General features: G+C 41.9%; 1 protein-coding gene across 2 annotated transcripts in view; it reads right to left on the reverse strand.

Moving 5' to 3' along the window:
• The window catches only part of AIG1 (androgen induced 1), a 136,844-nt gene that overhangs the window by 62,516 nt on the left and 54,791 nt on the right, over positions 1–19,537 (reverse strand). For both annotated transcript variants that reach the window (XM_077351054.1, XM_077351065.1), the window contains one exon: positions 10,981–11,082. In XM_077351054.1, the coding sequence (XP_077207169.1) occupies positions 10,981–11,082 (102 nt within the window). The remainder of the gene's footprint in view (positions 1–10,980; positions 11,083–19,537) is intronic.

Below are 19,537 nucleotides of genomic sequence, written 5' to 3' on the forward strand. Positions count from 1 at the left end.
ATTTACACTCATTGAGCAGCACGAAAACCTAAAGAAACAAGACAGCAGATATACTGATATCGGAAGCCATCTTATAAACAACCCAAACTCCCCATTACACTAGTTAGAATCTCTGCACTCTGATGACTATATATTTATTTTTATTACATTTTTAGACTGCCATCCTGGCAAGTTTGCTCAGCATAAGAAATAGTAGTGCCCTTATCTGCAAGGAAGACATTAACTTAAAAAATCATCAATAAAAGCTAAATCAAACAATGTCTAGCATACCAAATAAGCTTACAGTGCATTAAAATATGGATAAGCCTTTCTACTCCCCCAGAGCTACATGGACAAAGCCAAGCTTCCACAGGTAGAAATTAAAATCTCTGACTAAGCAAAGTCAATGGAAAAGCATTTAAATGAGCCTTAAAAAAGGCCCATCAGAATTTTAAAAAGGTAATAGTGGTCGGATATGGTGTGGCAGAAATACTCACCCAACCCTTTAGTAACATGTAAGGTCTTGGCAGAAGAGTTGTCTTGTTCTGCAATGAGGTTAGCCTGAGCTTGTCAGATCTTGGAAGTTAAACAGGGTTGATCTTAGTCAGTATTTGGATGGGAGACCATGTCCTATTATGCCCAGGGAAGAAAGGCCGGGCTGGCGCTTGCATGGTAGTGGGGCTGTTGTTGTTGTTATGTGCGAAGTCGTGTCCGACCCATCGCGACCCCATGGACAATGATCCTCCAGGCCTTCCTGTCCTCTACCATTCCCCGGAGTCCATTTAAGTTTGCACCTACTGCTTCAGTGACATCCAGCCACCTCATTCTCTGTCGTCCCCTTCTTCTTTTGCCCTCGATCGCTCCCAGCATTAGGCTCTTCTCCAGGGAGTCCTTCCTTCTCATGAGGTGGCCAAAGTATTTGAGTTTCATCTTCAGGATCTGGCCTTCTAAAGAGCAGTCAGGGTTGATCTCCTCTAGGACTGACCGGTTTGTTCGCCTTGCAGTCCAAGGGACTCGCAGGAGTCTTCTCCAGCACCAGAGTTCAAAAGCCTCAATTCTTTGACGTTCGGCCTTCCTTATGGTCCAACTTTCGCAGCCATACATTGCAACTGGGAATACCATAGCCTTGACTAAACGCACTTTTGTTGGCAGGGTGATGTCTCTGCTTTTTAGGATGCTGTCTAGATTTGCCATAGCTTTCCTCCCCAGGAGCAAGCGTCTTTTAATTTCTTTGCTGCAGTCCCCATCTGCAGTGATCTTGGAGCCCAGGAAAATAAAATCTGTCACTATCTCCATTTCTTCCCCATCTATTTGCCAGGAATTGAGAGGGCCGGATGCCATGATCTTTGTTTTCTTGATGTTGAGTTTCAAGCCAACTTTTGCACTCTCCTCCTTCACCCGCATCAACAGGCTCTTTAGTTCTTCTTCACTTTCTGCCATTAGAGTGGTATCATCTGCATATCTGAGGTTGTTGATATTTCTCCCTGCAATCTTGATCCCAATTTGTGACTCCTCTAATCCCGCATTTCTCATGATGTGCTCTGCATACAAGTTAAATAGGCAAGGCGACAGTATACAGCCTTGCCGAACTCCTTTCTCAATTTTGAACCAGTCAGTGATTCCATGTTCAGTTCTCACTGTTGCTTCTTGACCTGCATATAAATTTCTCAAGAGACAAATAAGATGCTCTGGTATTCCCATCTCTTTAAGAACTTGCCACAATTTGTTGTGCTCCACACAATCAAAGGCTTTAGCATAGTCAATGAAGCAGAAGTAGACGTTCTTCTGGTACTCCCTAGCTTTCTCCATGATCCAGCGTATGTTGGCAATTTGATCTCTAGTTCTTCTGCCTCTTCGAAATCCTGCCTGTACTTCTGGAAGTTCTCGGTCCACATATTGCTGGAGCCTAGCTTGTAGGATTTTGAGCATAACTTTGCTAGCATGAGAAATTAGTGCAATGGTGCGGTAGTTTGAGCATTCTTTGGCATTGCCCTTCTTTGGGATTGGAATGTAAACTGACCTTTTCCAATCCTGTGGCCATTGTTGAGTTTTCCAAATTTGCTGGCATATTGAGTGTAGCACTTTTACTGCATCGTCCTTTAAGATTTTGAATAGTTCAACTGGAATGCTGTCACCACCACTAGCTTTATTGTTGCTCAGACTTCCTAAGGCCCATTTGACTTCACATTCCAGGATGTCTGGCTCCAGGTCAGTAACTACCCCACTGTGGTCATCAGGGATGTTAAGCTCGCTCTTGTATAGTTGTTCTGTATAATTTTGCCACCTTTGTTTAATCTCTTCTGCTTCTGTGAGGTCCCTACCATTTTGGTCCCTTATCATACCCAACTTTGCATGAAACGTTCTCTAGTGGGGCTAATCCCTGTTTATACATGATGCCAGTGCCAGCCCGGCTCCCTCCTAGCCCTGGCCTCCAATGGTCTGTGACAAGGGAACACTGATTTTTCAGTATTCCCTTTTGTGTCATGGCTGCCATTGGCAACCAGGCTGGGCCAGGCTCATGCACACAGGAAGAGCTGGGCCACTGTGTTACAGTGGTCAGGAGGGAACCAAAAATGCCCCACTTGACTCTACGGTGCTTTGCGATGCCATGAGGTCAAATGTCTTTTTTTTTTTGTTATTTTGCAGGAAGGTGGGATTGTGTTCTCATGCAATCCCACCTTCCTGAACCCCCCCCCTGTGCCCCCCGCATGGAGGAACCTTTCTGCCATAGCTGCATCTCCTGCAACCCCCGTAGGGACACAAGAAGTGGTGGAACATACTGCTCCACCGAAATGCAGTGGCCCATCAAGGAATATTAGGGTTGTGACACAGAGGCAGGCAATGGGGAACCATCTGTATTCCAGCTTCTCCCTCCTAGTCTCTGTGATTTTGATCATACAAGTAATTATCCTCTTCATATGCATATGAAGAAGAGATGTCTGATTTATTAAAGTTTATGCTGGATTAGGTTTTGTTTGTTAGTCTTTCAGATGTACTTGATTTCTATTTCACACCAAGGTAGAAACTGTATGGCTGTTCTACAGATGAGTAGGTCATGCCAACATTGTATAGCTTGCTAATCGTTCATATGCAAAAGAAGTTCTCTTATAAGTAGGTCTACTTGTAGGAAAACCCTAAGTCCACATACCTGTGGCTTTTCCAGCTTTCCTCTCTCCTCTGGCAAAAGATACAGCGTTGTTTTGTATTTCTGAATATCCCCATTAAACACAGATAATGAATGGTGTGACGGAAACAGTAAACCATACATTTTTCTTTCTCTCAGAAGTATTATGGCTATAAATATGTCATCTCATTTACAGCTCATAACATTTCTGTGTTCAATATAGTGTGTTTTCATAAGCAGTCACAACAACATGTTTAGCCGTGATTTAACAGACCTGAATTTAAACAGGTTCACAAAACCATAACATTGCAAAGATTACAGTGAATTATATTATATTATCTCCTTTGACATAGTCAGGAAATGACGTAATTGACATTTTTGCCTTCGCTAGGTAAGGGAGGCCTTAGATTCATATTGTCATGATGTCTTTATATTTATTGTTCCATCCGAAGAAAATACTAATGTAAAATGCAATATCCCACAGCTGAACTATAGTATTAGCACCAATATTTAACGAAACAGCCAATATGACACACAGCTTCTTCTACCCTTGAACCCATCAGCTGGGACCTTCCAGTTGGTGGTGAAGCTACACTGGCTTGTTTATGTTTGCGTTGCTGCTTTTTGAGGAGATTGCTTTACAGAGGAACTGTAGGACAGTGAGGTGAGGCCACTCACTGGAAATTTCACCACCAATCTGATTCTTGGCATGCAATGGCAATACCTCTAGGTGCTTGGTTTTTCTCCTATACCTTGATCTGTTCCCCATAGTTTTGTTTTTTGATACTAGAATGGTCATAACTCTGGCTCCTCCTTTTTCTGTATCATGATTCTCAAGTTTCATGCAACTCATTGAATATATATATGGGCATGAGGTATGTGTGGGAAGGTTAAATTCTGTTTAGGATTGCACTGTATCCTTCAGTCAACTTCTTATCCTGCAACCACCTTCCTAAGAACTTGAAAGCCACACTGGCATTGCACTAAGGAGAAGGTTCAAGAGTGGCCCACCCTAGACATTACACTTTCTTCTCTAGTTTTTGGGTATGTGACGTACAAACAAAAATAATTCCACCTTTTCTTCTTTCATCAAAAGCACAAACAGAACAATGTATCCCCCCCCCCCCAGCAACATAATGGAAAAGCCTTTCAACTAAGTTTAAATGAGAAGTACCTGGCTGATCTGACACATGCCTCACTCATATAAACTCTGAAAGGGCATCAGTTCTTTTGCAGCTGTTCCATAACTCCCTCCTTCATAAGGCACAAAGAACCGAATGTATACTGAAATTAGCATTAACCTTTAGGAATCAGTTATTTTAAATAAGATTCAATAACAAGGAATAATCATATCCACAGATGGGTCCAGGCAGCAGCTAGCCCCTCCTTCATTGTTTCCATTTTACGTAAGTAGCATATAACTACGAAGTTCTATTAATGTTGGTGCCAGTGTAGTTCTAGTGAGTTTCTTGGCAACTCTGTAAACACAATTTTTTCAAACAACTCAGAAACTAATTGTGCCAGAAATTGTGAAAGGGTTAACACAAACTCTAGGCTGGATCTTATAAATAATATAAGTGCAAGAACTTCACAGTGGAGAATCTCTCCTGCCTCCAGTTGCCCCCTGTGAAAATCTAGTCTCCTGTGAAAGTCCAACTCTGAAAACTGGGGAATCTTCATAGTTCCATTTAGCTTGCTGTAAGGCTGCAGCAAAGAACCTCTTGTGGTGCAGGGTGGTAAGGCAGCCGACATGCTGTCTGAAGCTCTGACCATGAGGCTGGGAATTCGATCCCAGCAGCTGGCTCAAGGTTGACTCAGCCTTCCATCCTTCCGAGATTGGTAAAATGAGTACCCAGCTTGCAGGGGGGTAAAATGGTAATGACTGGGTAAGGGAATGGCAAACTACCCTGTATTGAGTCTGCCAAGAAAACGCTAGAGGGCATCACTCCAAGGGTCAGACACATCAAGCACAAGACACATCAAGCACAATTTCCCCTGATTTTCCCTCCTTGCTGCAGCCTTAAAAGGTAAACGTATCCCCTGTGCAACCTACAAGGATAGGACTTCAATGTTATAGCAGCATGGCTCTCAAGATGTAAATGCTTTTTACCTGTCAGTACTCAGTGTAACCTTCAGCTCATGGGCAAGCAGATCAAAGAAAGAGGGAGGAGGTATGCATCATACTGGTTAACAGCATCCTTTAATGGAAAAAGAAGTTGTAAAACCAAAAATGCTGGAGAAACTGGAAGTGAACCAATGCTTGTGAAAAGCAGCCAGCTACCCAACAAGAGTAATCAGCAAGGGCTATTTATATTGTGCATCTTCTGGGCCAATCCAGACACACAGGCCACCATTTATCAAGTGGTAACTTAAAATGCTTCTCATGGAAACATGTATTAAGCTCGGGCCCCAGGAGGGAGATAAACCAGAGCCATCACTTCATCCTGACCGAGTTCCAAAGAAAGACCATGTTCGTTCTCAAGCTGTGCATACTAGGAGATCAGCATTGTGGCCGGGATATGCTGCCTTCCTAGCTCAAACCAGATAGATCATCAGTTGGCTGTGGGAGGGAGGAGAAAAAACCCTTCTATCACCCAAAGTCAGAGAGTGGTGGAATCCAGTTGCTATAGCAGCAAATCAAACAAATAAATGAGATTCCATGAAAAATATTTGTGGTCTGATTAAGTCATTTTTGCCACTTGTGTGTCTATTAAACATACAAGATTTAGCTTGCTATGCAAGTTTTAGTCAGTGCAAAGGAGAATACGACTTCTTTGTAAAAAATACCTTTGCAAATTTATTTGTGCACAAATGAAGGAATCTGAAGAAAACAAAACCATTGAAAAGCCTTTTCTTCCCTTGGAAAAGATTGTGGTTCTTTTCAAAAGGTACCAATTTCCATAATACCTTTTAGCTGCATGAAATCTCCGACTAGTAGAAAATCTACAACCCTGTAATCACTGTTGCTACACAACTGTTCCTTCATTGCCTAGTGCCACCAAAATGAATGGGAAATGTTGCTTTAGGAGACTTATGGCTTGATACATAATAAGTAGGCAGAATTCATGAATGGCCATCAGGGCTCAAAAAGCTACTGTGAGCTTCTTATATCCTCATGCAGTTGCTTCAAGTTTTGTAGAATGGCTATTAAAAAGCATTTAAAATTTCAGGTTGGGCCTTAATTAATCATGAAATTAAACATAACTGTAAACCATTATTTAAGATTGTTTTTAAAATCATAGCAAGATTCAGAAGGTTTCTTAACATATTGCTTTATATGTAACTTTCAAAGTAGCAGAAGACTTGATTTTTATATCCCACTTTTCTCTCCCAGAAAGAGTCTCAAAGCAGCTTACAGTCGCCTTCCCTTTCCTCTCCCCACAACAGACATCCTGTGAGGTAGGTGGGGCTGAGGGAGCTCTGAGAAAACTATGACTGGCCCAAGAGTAGGCTTTCTCAGCCAGGATTTTGTGAAACCCTGGAGCTTAGAAGGGTTTCCTGAATGGGTAGGAGTTAATTAATTTTAAATACTTTTATTAAATTTCTTAAACATATATTGGGTGATATGACCATAAATGGTCATGTCAGCCCCCCCCCCCTTCCCCTTATTTGCAAGAAATGACTAACACAGTAAGTGAAGCTTTGCTACTGGTGAAAACCATTGTGTCTGAAAATGAGAGTGAAATTCCGGACCTCGTTCTGGTGAAACCCTCCAGTTTTTCTGGGTGAATGACTTTTTGAATATTTATGATTAAAAGTACTTTATTGTCCAGTCGTCATTGTTCTTAGTTGACCCTCTCGTGGGAGTGACTGGTTTTCTGTTTTGAATCTCCAGGTGATGGATGGAGATCTCCCACTATCACAACTGATTTTTCAAGTGACAGAGACTAGTTCACCCAGAGAAAATGGCCACTTTGTGTCAGAATCCCATGATTACTGCCATGATTTATGTTTGAATGTTTGACCTGAGTGGTTTCATCTTGTATCTGTGTGTTCATGTCTCCTTTGCTGTGTAACCCTGACCTGCTTGTGTAGTGATTTAGTGCTGTAACAATTATGCCAGACTGTGTTATCTCTGAGAATGGTAGCTGTGAAACACTCAAGGCTGAAGACGGGCCTGTTATCATCTTTGGACGGAGGCCCAGAATGGCACCTGCAGGAGGGGGCTTTCAGCCTCTGGGAAATTGTCTGGTTTTGGGCGGGAGATTGAACCTGTAAAAGGGGATGTATTTCAAGTATTGATCAGATTCGACTTTGGAAGTCTAGGTATCTGACCTGCTGTGAAATAAAAGTTTTCTATTAATCCAGAAGTATTGTTGCTAGTCTGTCAGCCTGACACTTTGGAAGGCAGAATCTATGGCATTAAACCATATTGGAGCCTTTCCCCTTCCAAACCCCAGCTTCCTCTGGCTTCACCCAAAAAAATTCTGGGTATTTCCCAGCCAAGACCTGGGAACCCTATCTGAACCTGAAAGATCATAGTCTTTGTTTATACTGTGTGTGTGGTAGGGAAGCATGACGCTGTCAAATCACTACAATGATTTGGATTTTGCTGCTGTCTGCAATCAGATGTCACTTTTACCATTCTAAAAATCATGACTAGGAAAGTCATGGAAAGTCTGCGGTACAGTTCTATTTTGTGTTTGTTGCGGGATAAGCAGGAGGCAGCTGTGGCCAAGATTCGGAAGTGGTTTATCCAGAGGACCCACAGTGCTGTACAGTTAGGGGACTTCACACTGTGATCGTTAGGGGGCCCTCCCATCTGCTATCACAGAAGGCCTGAGACGGGTTCTTATGAATGCTTTCCACACAATAAGTCTAAAAAGTGCAAGAAACTTGTTCATCTAGACTAGTCTCCTTGTAGGTCTACAAATCATTTTATTAAAAGTTGGTACTCTGTATATTGCCAGCTCTATATGTGTAATTCCACTGTTTTACTACTGAATCTAGTAATTATGCCAATAACAGTATTCTGATCTGATCTGATTAATTTTATTCAATGAGCCTTTCTCTAAGAAAGGTGTTCTTAGGATTGCAGCCTAACATGACTATCTTTGACTTCTCTGGGGGGGTCAGATTTTATTTGAGGAGTATTCATCATTCATGTAGTTATTCTCTGGTGTACCCTATTCAATTCAAATCATTTTTCAGTGAAGATGGACTGGATACTTAGTAGTTGATTTAGCATTGCATCAAGATTTGTACTAAAGTATTAGCTGTGCAAACTTTTAAAACAATTTTGCAATGGATGCTCTGTGTTAGCTGGACACATTCTAATGCCTGCAATTTATGTCTTAGGGGGAGGAAGCAAAACCAAAAAAAAGGAAAAAGAATATGTGCAAGAGAATGCCCATCCAACCTCTGCCTATGAGTCTGTATTCATATTTGCTTTAATGCCACTGCAAGATTTCAGATTTCTTTTAAGATGGTTCTACTTTAAAAACATACAAAAAAGAACAAAGCCACAAAAGGAACAATCATATAAATTACAAAGGAAGTATCAAGTTATAACATGTTGGCACATCATTCATATAATTATCAAGTTTTCAGTTCCACAAAAGCATCCCAATGTTTCCATAGAAGATTTTATTTTCTATGAACATAAAGCCAACTCTTCCTTTTCAGTAAGAAGAGTCTTCAATATATAGTATTGCCATAAAACAAAGTATAAATTAAATACATGGTATGCTTACCATGTGAAACAAACCAACAATGCAGACTTTCTATGTGAAATATGACATTATTGTACTGGCTTTGTGTTATCATGTGCATTGTATTGGCCCACAATACAGGACTCTGAAAGTACATGAAAGCAAAGTTGTTTCTAAAGACCTTCACATCTTCAAGGAAACAAATATTTAGTTAATCAACTCCATTTGATTTTCGCCTTACATCCTTTGGGTTCTGATCAGTGATTAAAACATTGATAGCAATAACCCTGGGGATGGAAAAACTGCATTGTGCAAAAAGTTTACAAATATTAATAAATTAAATTGCAAAGTAGGGATTTTCAGAGTTAACAGTTGACTGGGTTGTCTATTGACAGTTTTGCCACATGTGCATTAACAGTAGGTTGCATGGGAGGCAGAGAGAACCAGATTGCGAATGTCATCCATGACACAAATGATATTTAATCAGCAGACGTCTTCCAACATAATGGCAATGGGACTGGACTGTGAACTGGGAAGTTTTGGGTTTGCCTCAGTCAGGAAAGCAGTGGTCTTATGCAAGTCTCTCTCTGCAGCCCAGGAAATGATAATGCTGGTCTTCTTTACAAATGTTTGTAATTATGAGATGACATCTTTGGAAAGCTTTGAACACTCATAAAATGCTACACAAATATTAAACATTATTACACAGTATCACTATTGTTATACCTGTCACCAATTATGATGACATCCTTATGCTACTTTCTCCATAATAAAGGTTTTAAATGGGTCGACTCTTGAATAAGAAAATTCATGTAATAACTTGGACTTATCAAGTCTAGTACTTATTGTGGTCAAACTCCCCTTGGTTGTTATTGAAAGATGCACACCTGATAACTTAAATGCAAGTAAATCATGCTGTTAGGGGATTCAGTGAACTCTGAGGTGGATTTATTTATTTATTTATTCGTTCATTCACTCATTCATTACATTTCTGTACCACCCTCCCCTGAGGCTCAGGGCGGTTCACATAAAATGTAGGGATAATACAGTGTAATTCATAACACAGCAATCATAACAATGGGAATCATAACTGAAGACAACAATTATAACACTATAACATTTCACATGACAACGATAATTTTCTAACCAGGATCCCTTTGGGTTCAGATTGTGGGGGGATGTCTGGGGGTCCAGCGGAATGATGTTAAGTCAGTCAGCCTCAATTGGATGCCTGGTGGAAGAACTCTCTTCTGCAGGCCCCGTGGAATTGTGTGAGTTCAGGTAGAGCCCTGATCTCTTCAGGGAACTCATTCCACGAGGTGGAGGCCAGGATGGAGAAAGCTGTAGCCCTAGTTGAGGTCTGACGTGCTTCTTTGGGGCCAGGGATCACCAGCCAGTTGGAGGTGTCAGAGCGTAGTGCTCTTTGGGGGGTATAGGTAGAGAGGCGGTCATAGAATAATAGAGTTGAAGGGACCTCCTGGTTCATCTAGTCCAATCCCCTGCACCTTGCATGACACTCACAACCCTATCACTCATCCTCTGTAAACTGCCACCCAAGTACACTGGGCCCAGACAGAGTATGACCTTGAAGCTAGCAATTTTTCCCCACCTTTTATATCCCACTGCATATTTACCTCTCTGAAGCAGGTAGTGAGGATCAGGGAACTCTTGGGGATGTGTGTAGGGGGCTTGTGTATGGGGATATGTGTAGGGGGCTTGAACAATAGCAGAAGACCAACAAAGACTGCCTACTCTACCATGAAAATAAATGTATTTATTTAGAACCACACAGAATGCTTGTTTCTGGAGGGTCTCAAAGACCTTGGGGATCCTTGCTGTTAACTGGTGCTGGAAGAGGGATGAGGCCAGTGTGTGTGATACTAGGCCTCTGGACTTTAACCAATATCAAACAAATACATAATTAATAACAACAATAATAACACTAAATGAATGTTTGGGGCTCAGTCAGCAATTTTTGAGTCCTCATGCTAGGACTCGGTGCTAATGAGATCAGATTACAGCCTGAAAACAATGCAGTGGAAGGCCGACATAATCTGCCCTGAGCTTTCTTAGGGTCCATAGATAGATGGATAAATAAATATATGTCAGAAGATTGTGAGATGCATTCAAGGATATTTTTCCTCTCATGGAGGGAATCTTCTTTGCACAGAAGTGGAATCTGAATATTCACAATATTGCTTAAAAACGTGGAAAGTCACTACTCACCATTCCATGATTCAGCCAAGGCGGTATAAAATTATCGAGAAGTTTAGGGTAAACTAGTTCTCTGTCATATATATAGACGCTCCAAAACAGTGTCACAACAAACTGGGGTAAAAAGAAAGGAGGAAAATAATTTTAAAAACAGAATTAAAACAAAATTCACTTTGCATCATAATAGCATCAAAATAAATTACTGGCACTTCCTAGAGAGTTCTCAGGAATATTTGATTTCAAATTTGATTTCAAATCCCATATTTCTTTCAAAGCAATACATCACGAATGGCAGAACCAACTTGGTAAATGTATATGTCCTAGAAAGAGACAGTACTTTTATTCTTTAACTAAATGCATACATTAATCAAAAGAGGACCAGGACTATCAGTGATATAGCCTCTCTTTTATATGTACAGGAAAACCCATGAAAACAAGTAGCCAGGTATAGAAAAAGACTGTGCTGGCTTGGTGCCAGATTGACATCCTGTCTTTCAATTCTCCTTTTCTGTTAAAATTAAAACAAGATTTGTCTATGCAACAAGGCTGGGTGCCTCACTTGCAGATGATTCCCCATTCTTTGCAGTGGAAAGGGACAGGACAGGAGACACTTCACGGTCCAGCCATTCCAATCATTAGCAATACTATGTGTTAGAAGTTCTCTCCACACCTGATGTTTGGGTAAGAACCTCCATGTGATTAATCAGTTTTCCTGCTGCAATTAAACCAATGAAATAATTGAGCTCTAATTTCAGAAATCCTATAAAAGAGAGAAACCAGGGCTGCTCTTCCCCCACCAAATATATATCTTAGAATAATGACTACAGTATAGGCAGAATGACTTATAGACTCTGCTCAAGTAGAGACGAATGAAGTTGAATCCAGCAAAGTCTTCTGACTAGGTTGGCATGCCCTAGATAAGTCAGTGCTACTCCCAGCTCTTGACAATTGACAGCTTTGGTGATGGTCAAGAGCCTGGGTGCGATCTTGGATGTCAACTTATCCATGGAGACCCAGGTCACAAATGTTGCTTACCAGGCATTCTACCATCTTTGTCAGGCATGTCAAGTAGCATCTTACCTGGTGGCATCTGACCTAACCACTGCGATCCATTCAACAGTCATCTCCAGTCTGTAACTTGTTTTGTGCAGGGCTGCCCTTGAAGCTGCTCTGGAAACTCCAGATGGTTCAAAAAGCAGCAGTGCAGGTCCTAACTGGGACCCAGTTGAGAGCACATATACAACCAGTGCTCTCCCAGCTGCACTGGCTCCAGAGACTGGATCAGATTTGGTTATCACTTTTAAAGCCCTAAATAGTCTGGGATCATCATATCTAAGGGACTACCTCTCACACTATGCCTCCCTGAGAGCACTAAGGTCTAATGACCAAAATCTGCTGAGGGTCTCCAGCCCTAAAGAAATAAAATTGGGCTTAATGAGAATACTCTACCTGGCATGATCAGAGCCCTGAAGGGTCTTGCACAACAGAGCTGCTCTGCCAGGTATATGATTGAGGCCTAAACATCTCAATACTGCTGACCTCCCATCCCAGATCCACCCAAAAAACTGCACTGAAGTACACTTTAAATCTTTCCCCCTTATATTACTTTTCCAGACTGATGCTATTTATTGTTTTATATACTGATGAGCCTCCTAGGAAAGGCAGCATATTAGTATAAAAATAGATAAAGTAAATAAAAATGAGTTTCCTTTTGTTTCTGTATTTTGTCTTTGAAATTTGATCTGCATTTGATAGTTCTTCCAACTAATTCAATACTTATTTGAAACACATTCTTTCCAGTCCCCCTTTATTTCTTATATGTAAACGAACTTCCTACTGTAGAAAAATAAAGCTCAAAGGTAAGTACAAAACGAAATGAATGATCTCTAGACTCTATCAAATCTTTGGAAGAAAATCTTGGTCCCCAAATTCAGTTTATATAAAATTATGACACAAGATCTAGAAAAACAGATTAGAAGATGAAGCATGGACAAAGTTCATTGCCTCAAGAATTGCCTCCATAAATGTGAAGGAAGAAATGTATCAAATATATTCTAGAAAGCATTTAACACTTGGTAAAATCCATCATATTCATCATTAATATTCCAAAATGTGCTGGAGAAAATGTGGCAGAATAAATATGAATAAACAACACCGCTGATTTGGTACAAAAGTACAGAAGTTCTGGGATATGATAATTAAGTAAAGTGGAAACAAAACCTTATAAGATATCTAATTCTGTGACTATAACTATCTTGGTCTGTGTTGGTCAGTAGACCTGTGGGAGAGAGCCGCCCTGTGGCAGTGGGAAGGTCTGTAGAAGTCTGTGGGCTCTCTGAAGGTACTTCCCTCACATCTGCCTTCTTAGTGAGTCACCTATGTGTGAGTTGCCATCATGGTGCAAGATACTAGGCCCCATGGTTGCAGAGCCAACCAACTTAATATGGTGCCATGCTACTGAGGTTTTTGTTAGCCATCATTGACCATGCGGGCGTAGGGGTTCGTGGCCAATGGGTACTGGGCATGGTACATATTACCCCCCCTTGTTTTGCAGGGGGTTGATTTCTGCCCCCAGACTTCTTTGGGCTTTTCTGATGCTTTCGCTGGCATAACTTTTCACGAGTTCCTAGAGATGTTCCTGTGCTGGAACAATTTAAGTAGCCAGCTAACTCCTGCCATGCATCTGGGCCCGTCTCCTTTTCTGGTCACACTCTGGTGGGGGCATGGCTGATTTATAGCAATGCTCAGCATGGTCCTGCACTGGTGTATTTTCAGAGGAAAATCATTGTTGTGGTTAGTTGGCTTCCTGAGCACTCCCCTCTCCCCAAAGATTGTGTTGTTCATTAAAATAAAAAATGCAGGAAGATTGATTGAAATTTTCAAAATATTCTTAACTCCAAGAATTCCTTGTTGGAGTCCAGCCAAAAGATTTTTTCCACAAATGAAATCTTGCTTCTTTAATATCTTTATCTGAAAAATTATAGAAATCAAATAATGTGCTGAACAATGTTATCTTGTATAAAACCTTCCTGTAGAAATCTATTTGCTGAACAATGGAGGGACACTGATTGAACTGAAGAATGGGTAACTGAAGTACTTCAATATGACAATATGGCGAGATACCTTTTGCAAGAGTTAAGAGGCAGGCAAAATAGATACTTTTCAATGATAATTGACATTATTATTGGTGCCAAACCCAGTTTTTATGTGCATAATGTTCAATGGTGAAAGTCATCACCTTGAAAAGGAGCATGTTTCACAGTTTGATGGTTTTAATGAGTGTTGCACTGATCCCACATAAGCACACTCCCAAAACTCTGCACATAATTATAGACACAGCAGGAACTACTACCAAAAAAGTAATTGGGAATATGTTCCATTATGCTAAAGTCAGCTGCTTTCCCACTGATTTTGTTGGGCAAGAAAAGAACTGATGAGAGCAGGAATAGCACCAAGAAGAGGAATGAGCTGGCTGGAAACTGCAAAGACGGAGGCTGACTACATCAGCTGAAGAAAGAGATATCCAGGGGACCGTGAAGGACATCAGGGACTAAAAACGAGAAGCAAGCTTCTATGTTTTTGAAATATGGGAAGTTAAAAGTTATTATGAAGGTTGAGCACAAACCATGTAAAGATGAATTTAAAAAATTCAATGTATATACAGTACAATTAAAATGCAGTTTTAAAAATACAAAGCTTGAACTGAGCCTTTGGATTGAAAGCTACCAGACTGAGTAGTCCCAATACACAATGTATAGAATAAATGGGTGATGTCAATTAATTACATACAAACAAGACCAAAGTAAACCAGACTCAAACTCCACAAGCAAACAAACAGTAAATGCTGCCAGTCATTTGGCTGAGGTTGACCGAAACAACAGCAGCTACTGGGCCAAGAAACCCCCTACCCATGTACTGAAACCTGAACCTATCTATCTAGAACCTATCTAATCATAGTTAGCCTAGTTAGCAAGTTAATGCTGTCACTAGAATTGTTGGCTGGAAATATCACGTGTAATGTTATAGAAACTATCATCAGTTGAAACCACTATTACTATTGTTTTACTTGATGTCATGAATTATACTGAACATCCTTTATGTTCTATGTAAACCGCCCTGAGCTGGAAGGGAGGGGGGCATCTGTTCCACAATATTTCTAGTAAGGCCTTGGAGGAAAAGCGTGTCTCATGTCTTAAGTGCCACTCAGTGCTTAACACCCACTCAGGTCGGTTGTCCCGCCCCTGAGTGCCTCCTCCTCCAACTGGCTTGCCTGTCTGTCCAGTGGCCAGCCAATTGCCTTCCGTTCCCCACCCCTGACCACCCCTCCTCCTTCCACTTCCATCTGAGGCTTGGAGGCTGCAGACCCCTGCTATGTGAGAGCTGTCCCTGCTAGTGAGGTCCATAATAGCTGCCTGCAGCCTTTCCAGGTCCTGGGGGGAGGGACAGGCTGTTCGCAGAGTTCTTCTACTCCACCCTTCTAATTTAGCACCCGTTGTATTTCTGAATGCAATGGGCTTGGCCTCTAGTAGAAATATAAGAAATAAATAAATGAATTAATAAGGTATGGGCCTTCTTCAGGGGTCACAAATGCATACATGCACATCAAGAACAAATACTGACATAGTTAGCTAGACCAGTCTTGCTTTTATGAATATTCAGCCTTTAGTTCCTTTGGGTCCAATATATTTGCCACTCTATTAGGACAGGTACTAATGCCTGGAAAAAGTAAGTATAAATTTGTGCCAGGAAAATACAGATAACAAGTGGGGACCCATGTGCGGCATGCGCGGTTGGATGATTGCCCTCCCCGCCGCCGCCAGTCCGCAGCCTGAAGAAGGTTGCGGACCACTGCTTTAGTGAGTCAATCTCTCAGATTGGGTCTTCCTTTTTTCCTGCTGACTTCAATTTTTCCTAGCAGAACAACCACTCACTATCTCCGAGCCAACCTATCTTGTATGGTTGTTGTAACATTAAACTCAGAAGATGCCAAGACAAAGAATAGCAGCAGAATAAAACACGTCTGCATTCTGTACAGGGGTATTTTTTCATTCAGTATATGCACATGAGAAATGCAAGGTCCGAATTACCTGCATTAATTGTTCTGGGTGACAGATTGTGGATGCAATGGAGGCTGCATTCTTGCAGTCTTCACTGCCATCTTATAGGCGGTCATAGTTCTCGAAACTATGTCACAAGTCTTCCTCCAAACTTACTCTAGATCAGTGGTCCCCAACCCGCGGGCCGCAGCCCGGCGCCGGGCTGCAAAGGCCTTGGTGCCGGGCCGTGGCTCCGTCTTCCCTCCCCCCCCTGAAGCGAGAAGCTCGCCAGGCTGCGAGCAAATCGGCAAATTGGTTTGTGCTGGGGCTGCCGCGCGTGCGCAGGCCCCCGGGCCGCCCTCTCCGCTCACCACTCCGCAGCGGTCCACGGCAAGCAGAAGCTTGCGGACCGCTGCTCTAGATGTCTCAGCTAGTTCCCCTCCCTTCCAGCAGCAGAGTGTTTTGTGCAAGTCCTGGTCTCCACCACTGGGCCTGCTGAAGTTTCACCCCCCACATACTTTCAAAGATGCCTGTTGCAACCCTTGCATGATTTCTGGCTGTTAGGCCACTTGGCAGTTGTTATCCCTGACTGATGATTGTTACAAATGGCAGGACGCTGCCCTACGGTATAGCATACTGTCCCCAAAAACCAGCATCCTGCCATTTGTAACAATAGTCTAGGCTTGTGTCCAAGCCAGGGACTCTTAAAGTCTGCCAAGACCCTGCTGGGCCAGACTCCACCTTTTTCTCTGCTACAACATGACAGTTGCAGCCTGAAACACATATTGTACTCCTCTCCCCCCACCCATTGTATTGCTAATTCAGTGACCGGCAGAACTGTGTTTGCACAGGGGCTCCTAGGCAATCTCTTGTTGTCTCACACCTATGACTCACCCTGAGCCAATCTGCCAAGGGAGATTGCTCCCCCATCTCCAGAGCTAAACCCATTGTGACAGGATGGTTCTCTTTGTTTAAGCTCATCAAGATCCATCTCCTCTCCCAGACAAGCCATTTCCCAAACTTCTCACCTATAGAAAATTCCATCCTGTGCCTACCTGGTTCCCAGTACATATACCCTCTCCCAAAAACAAGCCAAATAGTGTCTTCTGATTCGAATCCATTCAGAACACCCTTCCCACTGGCCATGTTGCTTGATCTCTGCCTCTCTCCTCTACAGGACAAGTAAATATACTGATTGCAATTCTTTCACCCTTTATTTTCCTATCTGCTTGCCTGTTAGTGTGCCAGATAGATGTTTGTCTATTTCTTTTTGTTATTTTCCTTTCAATAAAGATTGTTATTATTTTATGATAACTATCTGTTGTCTGCCTTCAGTTCTAAAGGGTGTAATCACCTTGTAAACATTGACAAACAACCCTTAATTCTACATTACCAAACCTCTCCAAAAGCAGTTCTCCAGTGCTAAATATACACGTGTCTTGGGACACGTGCGAGTGTGTGCGTTTCTGGTAACATGATAGCAAGCTCTTTGTGGGTCCTGTCCTCCACTGCCAGGCCTGCTGAGGCTTCTCCCTTCCCCTCCCTGTAAACAACAATGTTTCTGCTAACAGCTCCACCCTGATTTCTAAGACTCAGCATGGGTTTCGCAAGAACAAGTCATGTCAGACCAACCTTATCTCTTTTTTTGAAAAAGTGACTACCTTGCTGGAATGCCTTGGACATACTTTGTCTGTATTTCAGTAAAGCTTATGATAAGGTTCCACATGATATTCTTGTTGACAAGTTGGTAAAATGTGGTATGGATCCTAATTCTGTCAGGTGGATCAATAACTGGTTGACAAATCGTACTTAGAGGGTACTTTTTAATGGTTCAGCATCTTCTTGGAAAAGAGTGACAAGTGGAGTACCCCAAGGATCTGTCCTGGGGCCTGTGTTGTTCAACATATTTATAAATGATTTGGATGAGGGATTAGAGGGGATACTTATTAAATTTGCAGATGATACTAAACTGGGAAGGGTAGCAAACACAACTAAAGACAGCAACAGAATACAGGATGATCTTGATAGGCTCAAGAAGTGGGCTAAACTGAATAAAATGAAGTTCAAGAGGGACAAATGTAAAGTTCTGCATTTAGGTAGGAAAAACAAAATACACCAATATAAGATGGGGGAAGATGGTGAGGGGTTTGGAGACCAAGACATACGAAGAAAGGTTGGGGAAGCTTGGTCTGTTTAGCTTAGAGAGGAGACGACCGAGAGGGGATCTGATAACCATCAAGTATTTAAAAGGGTGCCATATGGAGGATGGAGCAGAATTGTTCTCTCTTGCCCCAGAGAGACAGACCAGAACAAATGGGATGAAATTAATTCCAAAGCAATTCCATCTAAACATCCGGAAGAAGTTCCTGACAGAGCGGTTTCTCAGTGGAACAGGCTTCCTCGGGAGGTGGTGGGTTCTCCATCTTTGGAAATTTTTAAACAGAGGCTAGATAGCCATCTGATGGAGAGGCTGATTCTGTGAAGGCAAAGGGGTGGCAGTTTATAGTAGATAAGTGATAGGGATGTGAGTGTCCTGCACAGTGCAGGGGGTTGGACTAGATGACCCATGAGGTCCCTTCCAACTCTATGATTCTCTGATTCTCTGATTCCCCGAGACAATCAAACCGAGGAAGAGGTAGGTTCAACCATAAACCTGGTGGAAGAGCTCCGTTTTACAGACCCTGCTGAACGCTGAAAGCCCGCACCTCCTCCTTTAAACCTCCAATGTAATTTTTAAAGGTTTTCAGATTTTTCTACAAACCTGGGATGTCCCTCAAATTTAGAGAAAAATCTCCTTGAAGCCAGTGTGGGCATAATCTGCACATTTAGACTGACCCATACTTGACAAACAGATATTAAGATATGAAACATTGTCATGCAATGGAAACATCAGTTACAATGGTGGTGTGCAAGAAGCAGGGCCTATATTAATACATTGTATTTAAGAGCTAAACTGGACCATAACAGAGTAAATCTAAAAGAGCTGGCAAGCACATGATGTATCACATGAAGCAAGAAAGCTTGTAGACTTTGCCAAAGAGGTAAGAATGAAAAAAGAGGACATTCCATCTGTTTCCTAACCAAAGTCATCCAATGAATGGAACTGGTTCAGCAAAATTGGCTACAGCCATCTGGTACTCCAGGTGGTGAGAGTTGTTTAATGAATGTCCAAACACAGGTGAGAATAGGGTACACAAAGGCTATTCTAATTTTAGTGAACACTCCTTTACAGAAAGTCCAGGCATCATACTTGCGGTGACTGCCATGCAAATCATGATGAAATTGATAATGTTTCTTTTAATGTATAACTAAGTGGAGTTTTATGCTTACTTGTTTCCTTATTTCAGAGAAATAATATGGATTCTACAGTTTCTAACATCGCAAGACGTTTTGTTAATAAAAGGGAGAAGTGACTTAACAGGGAAACAGAAGCTATCACACACACTGTTTCCACGCTGGAGGCTTCATGCCAGGCTGCAGGCTGAAGTTTGAGCTGGGGCCCCACCCCTTCCTGTTCCCACAGAGGGGAGCAT

Source organism: Paroedura picta, chromosome 1 (genome assembly GCF_049243985.1).
Source record: "Paroedura picta isolate Pp20150507F chromosome 1, Ppicta_v3.0, whole genome shotgun sequence".
Taxonomy (NCBI): Eukaryota; Metazoa; Chordata; class Lepidosauria; order Squamata; family Gekkonidae; genus Paroedura; species Paroedura picta.